The sequence below is a fragment of the Periplaneta americana genome, chromosome 7, assembly GCF_040183065.1.
Source record: "Periplaneta americana isolate PAMFEO1 chromosome 7, P.americana_PAMFEO1_priV1, whole genome shotgun sequence".
Taxonomy (NCBI): domain Eukaryota; kingdom Metazoa; phylum Arthropoda; class Insecta; order Blattodea; family Blattidae; genus Periplaneta; species Periplaneta americana.
This window is the reverse complement of record NC_091123.1, coordinates 182623165-182640310: the sequence shown is the minus strand read 5'-3', so window position 1 is coordinate 182640310 and position 17146 is coordinate 182623165. Positions and strand designations below refer to the sequence as shown.

Here is a 17146-nt window from a genome sequence, read left to right as displayed (position 1 = left end):
ATTACCGGTTGCTCTGTATGGTTGTGAAACTTGGACTCTCACTTTGAGAGAGGAATATAGGTTAAGAGTATTTGAGAATAAGGTGCTTAAGAAAATATTTGGGGCTAAGAGGGATGAAGTTACAGGAGAATGGAGAAAGTTACACAACACAGAACTGCACGCATTGTATTCTTCACCTGACATAATTAGGAACATTAAATCCAGACGTTTGAGATGGGCAGGGCATGTAGCGCGTATGGGTGAATCCAGAAATGCATATAGAGTGTTAGTTGGGAGGCCGGAGAGAAAAAGACCTTTGGGGAGGCCGAGACGTAGATGGGAAGATAATATTAAAATGGATTTGAGGGAGGTGGGATGTGATGATGCAGACTAGCTTAATCTTGCTCAGGATAGGGACCAATGGCGGGCTTATGTGAGGGCGGCTATGAACCTCCGAGTTCCTTAAAAGCCAGTCATTAAGTATCAGTATTCATTTATTTAACCTGGTAGAAATAAGCCCATTAGGACTTCTCTTCCCCTCTACCAGGGGATTATAACTACAATATTAAGAGTACAATTAAAATTATAATTACAATTAAGGTGATGAGCTACTGAAATTTCTAAAATCCGAAATTTTTTTAGAGACTTGACATTTTTACTGAATATGCATATTAATATCATAATTACACATTGTAAATTTCAATATTTTTTCATGAAAACTTACAAAAAACTTATTCTGTTTGTTTTATTTAATAATCCTGTTACTAAAAGGAAAAGTATTATTTTTTTTAATTTAATTTGTTTCTTAATGGTAACACTGCATATTTGTGTAAGGGAGCATTAGTAATGCTCTACTCTAATTTGTTCATTTGTAAATATATATATATATATATGCATAATTTCTTCAATGTTCAAGCATTTATAAAAACGATAATACTGCTTTACGTATAATTCTCTAGCAATAAAACTATGCTGAATATAGCCAACCAAATGCTCCATTTCACAACAGAGATATTAATGAATAAGTATGCCAAGTTTCATTCACTCTAGCTTTAACCATTGAGAAATGAAATTAATAAGCTTACTTGTCGAAAACGTAGAAAATTTCTTGTATGAGATAATTAAATTTAAAGTTTTGGTTACACATGACTCTTGCATTAACATAACTTCTACCAATTATATAAAAGTTTGCTTATAATTAAGATATTAATATAAAATTTTGACGAAAATATTCCTCATGAAATCATACATTTTTAGCGCAAAAATAAAAAAGTGATACAATTTGTCAAAATTGAAGTATTTTCAGTAGCGCTTCGCCTTAACATTACGTTTACAATTACACCAAAAATCGAAGTACTAAACCATTAGCTGATTATTAAAGACTAGACAATTTATTGCAGAAGTTAAGAATAAAGAAAGAATGCAAATTTATGTATTTGCGGGGGAATTGCTGATATTTACGGCCATCATGCACTCAGCTGTGCGAGGAGCAAGGATCGCATTCCCAGACATACATCGCTCAATGATATCATTAAAAGATCTCTGACTTCTTGTGGCATCCCGTCTCTTTTGGAACCACCAGGTATTAGTCGCGCGGATGGTAAACGACCCGATGGTCTCACCTTAATTCCATGGTCTAGAGGGACTCCACTTCGGTCTTTGGAGTCATGACGCTAAAGTTTTAGTATCTCAAATCGGCCAAATTTTGATCTCCATTACTGGTGATCGCCATTGCACTACTTATTTGCGTCAACGCTTAAGTATTGCTATTCAACGCGGAAATGCAATGAGCGTTTTGGGTACTCTTCCAGAGTCCAGCCCTTTGGACGAACTTTTTCTCCTGTAAATTTTTTTATCTCTATGTAAATGTTTATATTTAGTGTTTATATATGTGTAATTGTAACGGTGAAAATATTGTTAATCAAATAATTTTTTTTTTCATAAGTTTATATTATTTTTGGGGGTGTTTTTTTGTAAGTAATTTTATGAGGTTGTTATTGATATGCTGATAAATTGTCTTTCTATTTAATGGGATAATGCTGAAAAGAGAACTGTGTTGAGTAGGCCTACTGTATATGTAAGCAAGAAAGAATTATTTACTGAAGTTCAAATTAAATGTAGAATAATAGTTGTATAGGGGTGAAATTACCGGAGATGGAAGTAGCCTATTTTATGCTAGAATAAGATAAACTATTTGCAAGAAGCCATGTCTGAACGAGTATCAATTACTGACCAAGTGCCTAGTAAGTTCGCTTTTAACTGAATTTTATTTCGACAGTCCTTGATGCTAGCAGATAGCGAATTCTAGTCTCTCGGCAGGCTGTTGGCTTACAATAGAACTCTCAATACACCGAGTCTCTCTTTCATCTTGCTATGTCTATAGGGGTCTACTGTGTTTTCATTTGCACTGTACGATAGACAAACACATGGTAGGACATCCATAATGTGAGATCAGCGTTACCTTAAACAGCACAGGTCATTACTAGGGACCGGATTTTTATGTAATTACATATTATATTCCTTTCAACCTAACCGCATATAAATAACAAATCTTTGCGAATCTTGTAATTACCATTAATATATTAAAATTTGATACTACATATTTTTACATATTTACCCCACAGTGCATATTATGGCTTGGTATTACATAAATCTACATATTTAGGGGTTGTATTCATTTTTATGCTCTGAAAAAAAAAAAGACTTCTGCTGGGGAAGTTTACAATTTGAAATACACAGATTTAAAAAGTTTTTTATCTACCCAAGAATGGATCCCACATAAAGTAGAAGTTATATGCTCCAACCGTCGCTTATATCGCGTTCAATTGTATAAGTTTTAAATATCGGTAATTCTTCACACTGTGTAAAATAATTTTACATAGATATCCTGAAACTGTTCTGAAATGATTGTTTTCGCGTCCAGGGCTTCGTACAGCGTGAAAGCTGCGCACGTGTTAACACCGTAAGCTTTTTGTTAACTTTATTAACGAGTCAGGTTCGTGCACGTTTTCCGGTGTTTGTTATCAAAATCACGTGTTTATTAACCTTCCTGCCTTATTCATGAATACATTTTTATCCAACTTTGTTAATAAAACCATTTATCAACTTCAGTCTTTATTAACTTCTGCATCTGTTGTAACAAAATATGCAAGAAGTGTGTATAGCGAGGATTATTCTAGGCTTTAAAATTCTTTCATAATCTATTACAAAGTCTGACATCCTTCCGGTTTTATTTGTAAAACTTCGTATGAGAAGGGGTTCGGAAGTTAGCACCACTTATTGTGGCTTTCCACTTCTTTGCTTAGGAATGTATGTTGAAATCCAAACAGGCCTATTGGTAGATATCATAACTGACCATGTGGTGCTGTCCACTGTCGTATGCTGACCCTGGAGTTTGGGTGTTCTGTTAAAAGTATATAGTTGGTCTATCTCGCACAATTATTATAGGCCTAAGTGAAATATCGGGTCAACATTAACTGCCATTTTTAATACATAATGTAGTATTGTTTATAAATAATAACTAGGGGGCGGATGTTGATGACCTAAAAATCTACTTAAGATAATCATTAAAATGCCCTTAAACTAAAGGAAAAATGACATAAAATTAAAAGAAAATGACATTTAAATATTATTCAAAGTACTCGCACCACAACTTCTTAAAAATTAATCACCTTGTTTCAATGAATGCCCTGCAAATCTCGGAGAAAGGAGGCAACTACAAATAACGTTATTCAAAATTGCATTATTTATGATCAAACAATAACCATGGCCAGCAAAATAACCTGTTTGAAGTTCCACAACCCGCTAACTATTCTACAATTTCATATTGTGAAATAGAAAAATGTCTAGTGTATTGTTCGCTTTTTGTTTTATATTGTTGCACTAAATTCGGAAGTGGCGGGGTAGGCCTACCCTTATTCACTATATGTATGTAATTTCTCTCCTAGTGGGCGAGAAGAGAATGGCTTTTGCAAAAGATCTTTTACAGTGTACATTTCCAAGTGCTATTATCATTAATTAATAATTAATTTAAATTGTTCACCTGCGCTGGCACACAACTATGAACCCTAGTAAAACTAAACACAGTAAATTCACGTAAACACACACGTCAAACACCATATTTTGTAACGCTATTGACAAGTTGAGCTGCCTGTATACAGGACGACCTGCGAGCTTGAGAGAAGCGAGTATCCCCACCATGCCACCTTGCGCGTGCAGAGAATTACAGCAGTAACTCTCAGCAGGGGATGTTCTTTTGTACGGACAGGACATCCAGACCAGAACTCATCCCCCTTCGTCAGGCAGAGCGTACGTTATAAAACGAAAGCCGTTCTGGGGATGGTGTGCACATTCAACCAGCAGGCATTTAAAATATTTAAATGGTAATGAATTAAAATTAGTCTTGAACTATATACGTCAACTTCCAATGAGATTACCACGCATTTAAATTGTGATAAATTAAAATTATTGTTGCATTATATAAAACAACTTAAAATAAAAAATGAGATTACCGAATTTACAGGCTGTCCAGCGCACACCTTGAACACCCGCTATATACGCCCCTGGTGCTGTCACTTCAGACATATAGGCTTAGATTCAGGCGAAGTCCCACTAGAGTGCCCTCTCACTCCCTGGAAGCGTACTTATATCATCTGTGTATGCCAGGAGCAATATTACATTACGTCGACACCATTTTGTATAACGCTATTTAATAGTAATAGTCAGGGAGCGAAACTTGTTGCCCGATGGGAGAGCGGCAAGTGGTTTCAGGTTAACTGTACTCTAGAATGCCTCTACTGTGTACTGTGGCGTGGGTCATGCCCCGTTGAACTGCTGTGCCTTAGTTCTTCGCTATTTACTTGCTCTACGAGTGAAATTTTAATTGGTTATTATACGACGCTTTATCAACTACGACAAGTAACTCACATCATGGGCTCGAGACCATAGAATTCCGTATTAACTTAAAAAATCATGACAAAATATTATATTTCGCTAATTACTTTTAAGATAATCGCAATTATTTCGTTTAAATTGGAAAGAGATTTTTACGTCTAAAAAAATAACCCTATATTCCGCATTAGGCGTCAAAATAATGACAAAAAAGGTTCATGAGCTATTCCAATTCAAATCGACCGAAATATAGAGAAAATTGACCTTACAATTTCTAAATACAACGAAATTTTTTTTGTACCTATAGAACTGTGATACAATGCTTTGTGCAAAATTTGAGGCATCAGAACTTCATAGTGTTCAAATTAAAAATATTTAAATTTATCATATTTTCATAAAATTTGCAACTTTAAACTGTTGTAGTTCCGAAACCCTTTCAGCCAATGATCAAAACCATGGTTTATTTTGATGCTGAGAAATTAAAGTTTATTTTGACATATAAACAGATTTTCTTACTTTTATGGAAGTGGAGAAATTTAGATTGTTCCTCATTAAGACGCCTTTGCCAAGAAAAAAAAATATTTTTAATATATATAGTTACATTCCGCTTTGAAAATACAAACAAACACACATTTTTTACTGATGGCACGTTGATAAGGAAGTATTGAAAATATCAAATAATAAATAGTACGCGCTTGAACTAGGCAGCTGACTGTGAGGCGGGAGCTAGCCGAGGTAAGCAAGGCCAGGAGACAAACACGTGATGTGTCGTCTAGGAGTCATGACTGTGCTAGCTTTATCACAGGTTTTCTTAAACACAGGAGTAAAATGACGCCCAACGGTCGCTTATCTTCAGCTCTCGGCCAGTGCGTGCGGTACTGCGCCGTTCAAGTCTAGGCGTGTGAAAATAATCTATTTAATACCCTCGAAACTTATTGCCGTATCACTAACCAAACAATGCCGAATCCCTCTTAATAATGCAAGGTTCTTTCTCAATATTTTTTTACATTTTTACAAATTAGCAAAAAGCCTAAAAGTAAGTAAAATCAGATTATCTGTCTCTCTGTATATAATAAAAATAAGTATTACTTCTTATCATAACCTACCAAATGTCAGTTTCAAAATGAGCTCCCGTTCAATATTCTGCAGTAAATGGTTCCAGAGTTCTGAGCGCTGAAAGAGGCTTGTTTTTATAATATACTCTAAATTTGTCGCTCGACAATACGAAAACCGTTTGACTTTCGATAGTATATTTTTGAAAATGCACTGTCCTCAGCACCTTGTATAAATAGGGAAAAAATTAGAGTATTAAAAAAATGCGAGGTTTTTTACTGATCGATTTCATATGGAATAGCCATCATACATCAATTTATTCGACAGATGCACAAGGAACCCAGACACATTTCAACACAGGAAGTGTAAATTCAGGGTCGTAATGCTTCAATCATGTCAACTTCAACATTGAAAGTGTTGAATCATTGCTTCAAAACTATTTATTTCAAAGTAAAAACGCTACACTGCAATCAGTATTTTTGTATATCCTTGAAGTTTAATTCTTTTTATGAATGCATTAACATTATCAACATTTATCTGTACAATATTTGCTGGGTTAAATAAGTTATTTAAATTTACAAACAATGAATATGAATCTTGAAACTCGTATTTTTCAACTAGTTAATGTTCTTGCTTGTACAGGGACATCGTTTTATTTTTACTAACATTTTTAATATTAACCTGGCTATACCTTTGGATTAATGATTGAGACCCGGAAACACCGTTTTCTACCCCCTTCCACGACTGGAGTTCGATGATACTAGCGTAAAATACAAACAAATCACTTTACTAGGTACAGGAGAGAAGAAAAGTAGTTCATCCATTTACGTAAAGTAAGAAATATCGCGATTTTGAGTTTGATAATTTTCATTAGGTTTTGTTTAATCAAAATACAGTACTGTATTAACAATGAGTGTTTTTACTCACGAACTGAGCTGTCCATGTGGACGTATTCATTATGCAGTGTATATTATACTGTCTACGGCACATTAGCGTACAATATAGAGAATGAAGTTAAATTGAAAAATAATCATAATATGGATATTTAAACACATTTTTGAAAATATTGGCCTTTCATTTCGATAAAGACTTCAGTTCTTTTGTGTCTATTATCGCACTATAGAGTATTGCATCTAATTCCAATTACCAGTTTCGTCCTTCATACTTAGTAACTCATGTTGAAATAATTCTGTACCTACTCTATAAAAGAGTACCTTACGTACTGTAAATTCAGTCTTCACTTCTGCCCGATCCGAAAAGATAAAATTACTCAGACATGCTATCTACTGTCCGTTCAAGTAGTTATGTTGCAGGATCGTAGAAAGAGGGAAAATCACGTGACAGTTAATTACTTAACGAGGCCCTTTTATTTAAGTTATTTTAAACAGTTGTATAATATTACAACAGAAATTAATGTTTTCGGAAAAGTGCCAAGACAGCCCAGCCACTAGCTTTATAGAGGGGCGAGTAAAAGTAGGTGGTGGAAATCGGGATGCGATGTAGGCAAACGGACGACAGTACCTGTGAGAAAATATGATTCAGTGTTGGAAGTTTTCGTCACTGGAAAACGCGAAAATATTTCTGAAGCATACTATACTCACTAACTCAGTACTGCGGCCTTGGTTCTGTGTAGAGGACAGTTGGAACTTCGTTAGTAGAAGGGGTTGGAGTGAAGTACATTCAAAAACTCAGGTACAATAAAAGTTGAAGTAAAAATAAAATGATGTCCCTGTACTTTTTGGAACAATACATTAAAACTGTTTTCTTTTTCTCGGAATGGACTTCATCGGTTTCTTATATAGGACGCAGATAGGCAGAGAATACAGTGCTTTGCTCTTCTGCGCAGGTCCTGTTGGTGACGTCGTCTCGGCGGCCGGACCACTGGATCATCCCTGGAGGTGGCATCGAGCCCGAGGAGGAGCCCAGTGTTACGGCAATCCGGGAAGTCCTCGAGGAGGCAGGCGTCTGCGGGAAGCTGGGTCGCTGCCTCGGGGTCTTCGAGGTAACTGGATGACACATTCCTTTCAATAAGTAATGTATAGCAACATTCCAGTGGATAGGCTGTTTCTTTGTGATCAGCTGGTCTAAAATCCCATCAAGTGGTGAGTGTCTTTATGTTTCAAACGAATATTGGCGAAGTTTGCAGTTCTCGATTCGATAAACCTGAAGAGAACAGAATACGATGTTTACGTTTTTCAGTAGGCGACTATTCGAGGATAACATCGTCGTATTCAGTCCAGTGAGGAAAATGGACCTAACAATCATTAGGCCTACTATAGTCGCGACGCTGGTATTCCCGGCGTGACTCCTCCTCTTTGCTTACGTCTTACGAAGTGGCGGCTCTATAAAGTCTAGGTAGGTAGTATCGTTCGCCATTTTTGTTCTTTAGTTGCCGAGCTACCTTACGAGGAATCTATTTGCCACACCGTTAAACATCATCATGTCGTAGCTCCTATGATAATAAATCAAACGCAATGTAATTCAGCAAATAATTGAGCGGCAAATAACGTCCTCGTGTGCTTTCTGCGAACGCCAACGAAAGAGCCAAAATGGCGGGCGATTATTTTAAGTATTTATCATCGAGCCTTAAGCAATAAATAACGTCTTCATCAGCGAATCACAAGACGCACACGTTTAAATGTAGCCGACCTGCAACGCGATTGGCTGCCGGAAATTAGACCAACGGGACTATAGACATCGGATGTTTAGGAAAATGCCTATTTTATTTGAATGTTCATATTTAAAGGCTTTCAGTAAATGTGTATGAATCATGAGAAATGAAGCATTCTGATGAAGTTTGATCTCGCCTTTTTTTTGTCGTTTACGCCTTTCATACTTTAATATGTACCTTTTTTTTTTTGCCCTTTCCCTGCTTTTATATGTACCTTTTTTGCCTTTTTCTTTATATGACTACTAACTCAACAATACTGCATTTATTTCTGCGTTCGAAACTAAGGAAATTGCAGTTCTTATAGTAGCCATAGATATGAGACACCCTGTTGCGATGCAGGTTGTTTGCTTACTCCTGAATCGACCTTGTCTTTACCCCAGCTGTGGCGAAAATGTGATCATGCGCCGAGCCACTGTGTAACCTGCAACGTGCATAGCACCTATTGAGGGAGGCGGACACCCGAAGGGGAAGTGAAGCAACTGACTTATTAACGGATTTTCATTTTCCTTACGTCAAGCACTTAAATATAATTTTATACAGTATACGGTTACAAACTAATGTTTAGTACGTGTAACGAAGAAAGAAATGAACAAGAAAACATAGGACATATTATCACAACCTAAAATTAACTGTCTTCAGAATGTCTCTGCGACAGAATTCCAAAATCAGGAATTATGTCACTTACTGCCAGTCGTAGGTCCTCCAGCTTGGGGGTTGGGCGAAGGGCTAACAACCCATCACCGTAAAAAAACAGATTGTTGCGAATCCCTAGAATAAGCCTCGGAATAGGACTGATTCTCTGGCACGACCACAGCAATCCAGACGTTTGAGATGGGCAGGACATGTAGCACGTATGGGCGAATCCAGAAATGCATATAGAGTGTTAGTTGGGAGACCAGAGGGGGAAAAAGACCTTTGGGGAGGTCGATACGTAGATGGGAGGATAATATTAAAATGGATTTGAGGGAGGTGGGATATGATGATAGAGACTGGATTAATCTTGCACAGGATAGGGACCGATGGCGGGCTTATGTGAGGGCGGCAATGAACCTTCGGGTTCCTTAAAAGCCATTTGTAAGTAAGTACTGGCAGTCGTAGTTGATCACGAAGGTATTTGTCTGTCAGTCGTGATCTAAATTTGGTTTTTACTATTTTCATTGTTGAAAATAATTTTTCACAAACGTAAGTTGTAGCGAACATGGCTTCAACAGAGCAAGCGAAAGATCGAAGCTTCGGATATTTATTTTTTGCCAAAGATTTGAAAAGTTCAACATTTGTCAAGTCCTTACATCTAGCTTTCATTTAACATCACATTGTAAATCTGTGTGTTTAAATTGAAGAGCTAACCGCATTATTCGTACATCTGCTGAAAATGGATCGACGTACGGAGGTAATAATAATAATAATAATAATAATAATAATAATAATAACAACAACACAATCTTTTAATGTTTCATCAGTAACATGTAGTATAATGCCGTTTTATGTTATACAACCGTTTTCCTCGTAATACTTGTGAACAAATCATACATTTAATATTCTCATCATATTGGCAGCAAAAAAATGCTTCCTCCCATCCTACTTGGAACTTGTTTTTGTAGAGTACATGGTTTCGAGACAGACATTGCGACGATACGCCATTCGCAGTCAGAGACAAATACAAATGGAACGGAGTTTGACTCCAGGAGTGAGAGGGTGGGGGTTGGGGGACGTAGGAAGCAAGAGAAATGCACAGCTACTGTACTCCAACCACGAGAAAGTCTTTGGGGAATGAGACGAAGCGCGGTAATGCTGTGAATGAATGTTGATGTCATAAGATCACACACGTGGGTACTCTTATCTGTATTGGCTAGCTCTCACAGCACAAACATTGATACACACATATTGATACTACCCTCGTTACAAAATTAGATCACTATTAATCTCCTGGTCTTTTAATCCCTCCATACAGGAAATAACATATGCAGGAGAGGGCATGGTTTTTAAACTGACGTTATAACGGTAATATTATCTATCTACTTCGCTCCAATAGATGACGCAATAGTAAGCACATTCCTTTCACGGTTGATTTCCTGGTTGGAGAGCAGTGTCATTGCGAGCAACAATGTGCTCTTGAGTCACATTTTCGCCACGCCTGATGTAAGTAAATATGCGACATCTCTGAGCTCCATTTCTCCTCCGAACACATCCACGCTTTTGAAGTCCCAACCTCTCTGTCAGGTTTTAACGTGTTAACTAAATTCTGATCTCGGCCTCATCCATGACAAGGGAGATAATCACCAGAGCGCGAAACGCCGATGTCGCATGGCAGTGTTTTAAACGAAGAAGTGTCACATCTAATTCTCTTGTAGACGAGTTATAATTTCATGTGATGGGGAAAACTGAAGGTCGATGTGGCTTTTACTCACTTTCCTACACGGTACATTAACGTTAGGGGAGGGCTATTTATATATCAAATCGTTTTATATGCAAAGGAGAGCCTTATTTCTATTAACGGGCTGTGGAGCGCCCAGATGGGTTGGATTAGCAAAATGCCCGCACTGAAACGTCTTGATGGCGGTGGCCCAAGTAGAGTGAAGGCAGTTCTTCTGCACATCACGAGAGGACGATGTATTTTATTGTGAAGAATGCTTTTCAAGTGCCGTCGTTGTAGTGTCAATATTCACGGATTGAGCTGCCTTTTGTTTTTAAATGTTTGGCAACCTTGTGGCTCTAAAGAGAGATTGGATGTTTGTGTCGGTATTGAGTATTTCTTAATTGGATGATTCATCGTTTCTTGGGAGATACTAAAATAGTAGCATGACTTGAGATAATTAAATACAGAAAGCGTTGGTGCGGAGCTCGTTTGTCACCCTTCCTAGAAATGTAGTACTTGCTTGTGGTCAGTACAAGATATATGTTTATATAGCTATCAAGCTGGAACTAACGCATTACCATGAAAATGTATATAAGGGCTATTCCATATGAAATCGATCAGTAAAAAACCTCGCATTTTTTTAATACTCTAATTTTTTCCCTATTTATACAAAGTGTTGAGGAGAGTGCATTTTCAAAAATATACTATCGAAGGTCAAACGGTTTTCGTACTACTCAGCGACAAATTTAGCGTATTTTATAAAAACAAGCCTCTTTCAGCGCTCAGAACTCTGGAACCATTTACTGCAGAACATTGAACGAGAGCTTATTTTGAAGCTGACATTTGGTAGGTTATGATAAGAAGTAATCCTTATTTTTATTGTATACAGAGAGACAGATAATCTGATTTTACTTACTTTTAGGCTTTTTGCCAATTTGTAAAAATGTAAAAAATATTGAGAAAAAACCTTGCATTGTTAAGGGGGATTCGGCATTGTTTGCTTAGTGGCTCGGCAATAAGTTTCGAGGGTATTAAATAGATTATTTTCGCACGCCTAGACTTGAACGGCGCAGTACCGTCCGCACTGGCCGAGAGCTGAAGATAAGCGAGCGTTGGGCGTCATTTTACTCCTGTGTTTATGAAAACTTGTGATAAAGCTAGCCCAGTTATGCGCTACTAGACGAAACATCACGTGTTTATGTCTCCTGACCTTGCTTGTCTCGGCTAGCTCCCGCCTCACAGTCAGCTGGTTAGTTCACGCGCGTACTATTTATTTTTTTTTTTATTTGATATTTTGAATACCGTAAAGTGGGGTGACTTTGAACAGTAATTTAGCGCCTTTCTATATTAAATGCTGTACCCAATTGCGAAAAAACTGTTTAAGTTGTCAATAAACTAGTTCAGTTTTTTCGCAATAGGGTACAGCATTTAATTTAGAAAGGCGCTAAATTACTGTTCAAAGTCACCCCACTTTACGGTAGTTTCTTATCAACTGTGCACCAGTAAAAAATATGTGTTTATTTGTACTTTCAATGCGGAATCTAACCATATATTTTAAAAATATTTTTTTCGTGGTCAAAGGCGTCGTAATGAAGAAAAATCTCAATTTTTCCATTTCCATAAAAAGTAAAAAAAAACGGTTTACATGTCAATATAAACTTTAACTTCTCAGCATCAAAATAAACCATGATTTTGATCATTGGGTGAAAGGGTTTCGGAGCCACAACAGTTTAAAATTGCTAATTTTATGAAAATACGATAAATTTAAATATTTTTAATTTAAACACTATGAAGTTCTGATGCCTCAAACTTTGCACAAAGCATTGTATCATAGTTGTCCACGGACAGAAAAAGTTTCATTGCATTTAAAAATTGCAAGTTCAATGTTCTCTATATTTCGGTCGATTTGAGATGGAATAGCCCATATACAGGGTGTAACAAAAAGGAATGTCAAAACTTTATGGAAATATTTATCTCGTGTAGAGGATGGAAATATGTTATAGGCTACAAACATGGTCCGGAAACGCTTTATTTCCGTGTTAGAGCTCATTTTCTACAACTTTGCGTACATATCATGGGAAACACACGAATTACCACGTGAAACTCTGCGTTACAAGAATGTTCAAAATGTTCTCCATTAGCACGGATATATGTCTCAACCCGCCGTCGCATTGCATCCCGGAAGCGCTGATGTATCCCTGGAGAATGTCGTGTTATTTGCTAGACTATACTGCCGAGAAACGGCACATAACCCACCTTAAGTTTGACTCGCAGTTTGTGTATGTGCGTGTTTTTTTCTTTCGATTTTGTTTTCTTTTATGCGTGCGTTTCTTTTTTGTTTTTTTGTGAGTGTGTGTTTTTTGTTTGTGTGTGTGTGTGTGTGTGTGTGTGCGTGCGTGCGTGCGTGCGTGCGTGCGTGTGTGTGTGTGTGTTTTTTTTTCTCTTTTGTTTTTTGTGTGCGTTTCTATTTTGTGTTTTTTGTGAGTGTGTTTCTTTTTTGTGTTTTGCGTTTCTTTTTTTTTTTCTTTTGTGTGAGTGTGTTTGTTTGTTTGTGTTTCTTTTTTGTTTTTTTATTCATTTCTTGTTTTTTGTGTGTTTTTTTTTTGTATGTGTGTTTCTTTTTTTTTTAAATTGGAGACATTCTTCAAAGAGGTGGAAAAATTCAAATACCTGGGAGCAACAGTAACAAATATAAATGACACTCGGGAGGAAATTAAACGCAGAATAAATATGGGAAATGCCTGCTATTATTCGGTTGAGAAGCTTTTGTCATCTAGTCTGTTGTCAAAAAAATCTGAAAGTTGAAATTTATAAAACAGTTATATTACCGGTTGTTCTCTATGGTTGTGAAAGTTGGACTCTCACTTTGAGAGAGGAACAGAGATTAAGGGTGTTTGAGGATAAGGTTCTTAGGAAAATATTTGGGGCTAAGCGGGATGAAGTTACAGGAGAATGGAGAAAGTTACATAACACAGAACTGCACGCATTGTATTCTTCACCTGACAAAATTAGAAACATTAAATCCAGACGTTTGAGATGGGCAGGGCATGTAGCACGTATGGGTGAATCCAGAAATGCATATAGAGTGTTAGTTGGGAGGCCGGAGGGAATAAAACCTTTGGGGAGGCCGAGACGTTAATGGGAGGGTAATACTAAAATAGATTTGAGGGAGGTGGGATATGATGATAGAGAATGGATTAATGTTGCTCAGGATAGAGACCAGTGGCGGGCTTATGTGAGGGTGTCAATGAACCTCCGGGTTCCTTAAAAGCCACAAGTAAGTAAGTGTTTCTTTTTTGTTTTTTGTGTTTCTTTTTGTTTTTGTGCCTTTCTTTTTTGTTTTTGTGCGTTTCTATTTTGTTTTTGTGTATATGTATTTCTTTTCTGTTTTTGTGTGTTTCTTTTTCGTTTTGTGTGTATCTCTGTTTGTTTTTTTTTTTTTGTGTTTCTCTTCTCTGTGTATGTGTGTTTCTTTTTTTGTGTTTTTGTGTTTTTTGTGTTTTTTTTTTCGAATATGCGCGAGTGAAATCAGACCATTTGTGAACTAAAACTCTTTCCGTGAATTTTTTTTCTGCCTGCAAACTAAAAAATCCACTTCGAAAGAATTCCCCTTCCACATTTGCATTGTCGTACAGTATCGTATATGCGAATTTGCTGCATAAACGATGGCGTTGTATCCGGCGGTTGTCGTGAAAGACCTCGCAACGCACGCCGGAATGTTTGATTAATCTACAGTACCTTGTAAACATGCTAGCCACACATTACCTTTCCACATTGATTTCAACTTTTTAGTTTTGTATGCTGTGAGTCTACACCCCAGGAAATTATTAGCAGCGTGTTTGTGTATGCATTGTATAGACCTTCCATACTCATGAGAAAAGAGAGCATTCAGGCCGAGTCACTAGTTCGGCTTCGGGTTTAGTTCCCTTGTACTGTACATACAAAGTATCAATAACAAAGTCCAGTCTACACTCCTGGGGCACATGGATTTTCTAGCCGAAGGTCTATAACGTTGAGTTTTTACGTTTGAGATCCGGGTTAGAATCCTGTGACCCAACTGAATTTTTTACCAAGATGTTACCAAGGCAGGTTGTCTGGAGTTCTGTTTGCTGTGCGGCCACTCGACCATTTTATTGTAATTCAAGAGTTTCTCGTTGAATCCGACGAAGCACAGTATGTGGGTTCAACCCCAGTATGTGGTTTTTCTTCGCAAGAAAAATCCTGTGACTTCCATTTCGTGAGGATGTAATCTTGTTGGCTCCGTATCGTAGATTTATTGTATATTAAAAATTCCATTTTTTGTGTATGAATAAATGCGAAATTCTCAGTGGCGAGGCTCCTAAGAGGCTTTTTAGGCTTAGCCACCCCAAAAAAAATGTGAGTCATTATAGTGAAACCTCTCTAACCTGGTCCAATAAAAAATTATCCAACCTAACGGGGAAGTAGAAAAATTTTTAGCATGGAATAAAAACGAAATTACTGTACCGGTACATAATGTTAAGGAACTACAGGGACATCATTTTATTTTTACTTCAATTTTTATTGTACCTGAGTTTTTAAATGTACTTCACTCCACCCCGTCTACTAGTAAATTTCCAACCGTCCTCCACACAGAACCAAGTCCGCGTATGCAGTCAAAAGTCGCCTTACGGTCATAATAAACAGTACTGAGTGAATGAGTATAGTACATTCCAGAAATATGTTCGTGTTTTCCAGTGACGAAAGAACTTTCAATATTGAATCATATTTTCGCACAGGTACTGTCATCCGTTTGCCTACGTCGCATCCTGTTTCCCCCACCCGCTTCTGCTTGCCCCTCTGTGAAGGCTAGTGGCTGGGCTGTCTTAGCTCTTTTCTGAATACATTAATTTCTGTTAGGAATTGGACGTCTACGTAATATTATACAATTGTTTAAAATAACTTAAATATAAGGGCCTTGTTAAGTAATTAACTATCACGTGATTTCCCCCCTTTCTACGAGCCTGCGACATAACTACTTGAACGGACAGTAGATAGCATGTCTGAGTAATTTTATCTTTTCGGATCGAGCAGAAGTGAAGATTGAATTTACAGTATACGTAAGGTACTCTTTTATAGAGTAGGTACAGAATTATTTCAACATGAGTTACTAGTACGAAGGACGAAACTGGTAATTGGAATTAGGTACAATAGTCTATAGTGCGATAATATGCACATTAGAACTGAAGCCTGTATCGAAATGAACAGCCAACATTTTCAAAAATGTGTTTCAATATCCATTTTGTGCGAGATCGTGCGTATTTGCTTGCTTTCCGCACAAAACCAATACGCGGTAAGTGTAAAATACCACATTCAGTATTCCCAATGTAACACACATAACAATATCCCTATTCTTACCTCTTAAGCGTCATATTTATTTTACTGCTTTAGGCTTTTAACATATTATTTTTAAAGACGTTCAATATAGTAATAATTATAAATTGGAAACTTACCACTGCAATTTCACCTAAATTGCACTGTTAATTATTGTTTTTAAATATTTGCAAAAATTAAGTAAACTCTACAACACCACAAAAGTTACTGCATTTGTAATGCAAGTAACATTAAGGAAGCCGTGAAAAAATCAACAAGATTTCAGACTCATCATAGACTGGGGGGGGGGGAAGACAGACGTATATCACGGCCTGCTGCAGTATAGTAAACACAGAAAATATTTTATAGGAACAATGTTGAAGATGGATATATTTGTTTTCCAAAGTTGCCGTAATTGAACAGAAACCAAGATGGAAATTTCATTGCAACTGATTAGAAATTCCTCTTTCAGGTATGAAATAAACGATCTTCGCACAAAATAATGTACGATACACGCAAGCAAATACGCACGATCTCGCACAAAATGGATATTGAAACACATTTTTGAAAATGTTGGCTGTTCATTTCGATACAGGCTTCAGTTCTAATGTGCATATTATCGCACTATAGACTATTGTACCTAATTCCAATTACCAGTTTCGTCCTTCGTACTAGTAACTCATGTTGAAATAATTCTGTACCTACTCTATAAAAGAGTACCTTACGTATACTGTAAATTCAATCTTCACTTCTGCTCGATCCGAAAAGATAAAATTACTCAGACATGCTATCTACTGTCCGTTCAAGTAGTTATGTCGCAGGCTCGTAGAAAGGGGGGAAATCACGTGATAGTTAATTACTTAACA

The 17146-nt window shown here is 36.9% G+C and overlaps 1 protein-coding gene across 1 annotated transcript in view; it reads left to right on the top strand.

Annotated features, from left to right (window-relative positions):
• The window catches only part of Aps (diphosphoinositol polyphosphate phosphohydrolase 1 Aps), a 230910-nt gene that overhangs the window by 126758 nt on the left and 87006 nt on the right, over positions 1-17146 (top strand). The window contains exon 2 of the mRNA XM_069832038.1: positions 7769-7924. Coding sequence (XP_069688139.1) covers positions 7769-7924 — 156 coding nt within the window. The remainder of the gene's footprint in view (positions 1-7768; positions 7925-17146) is intronic.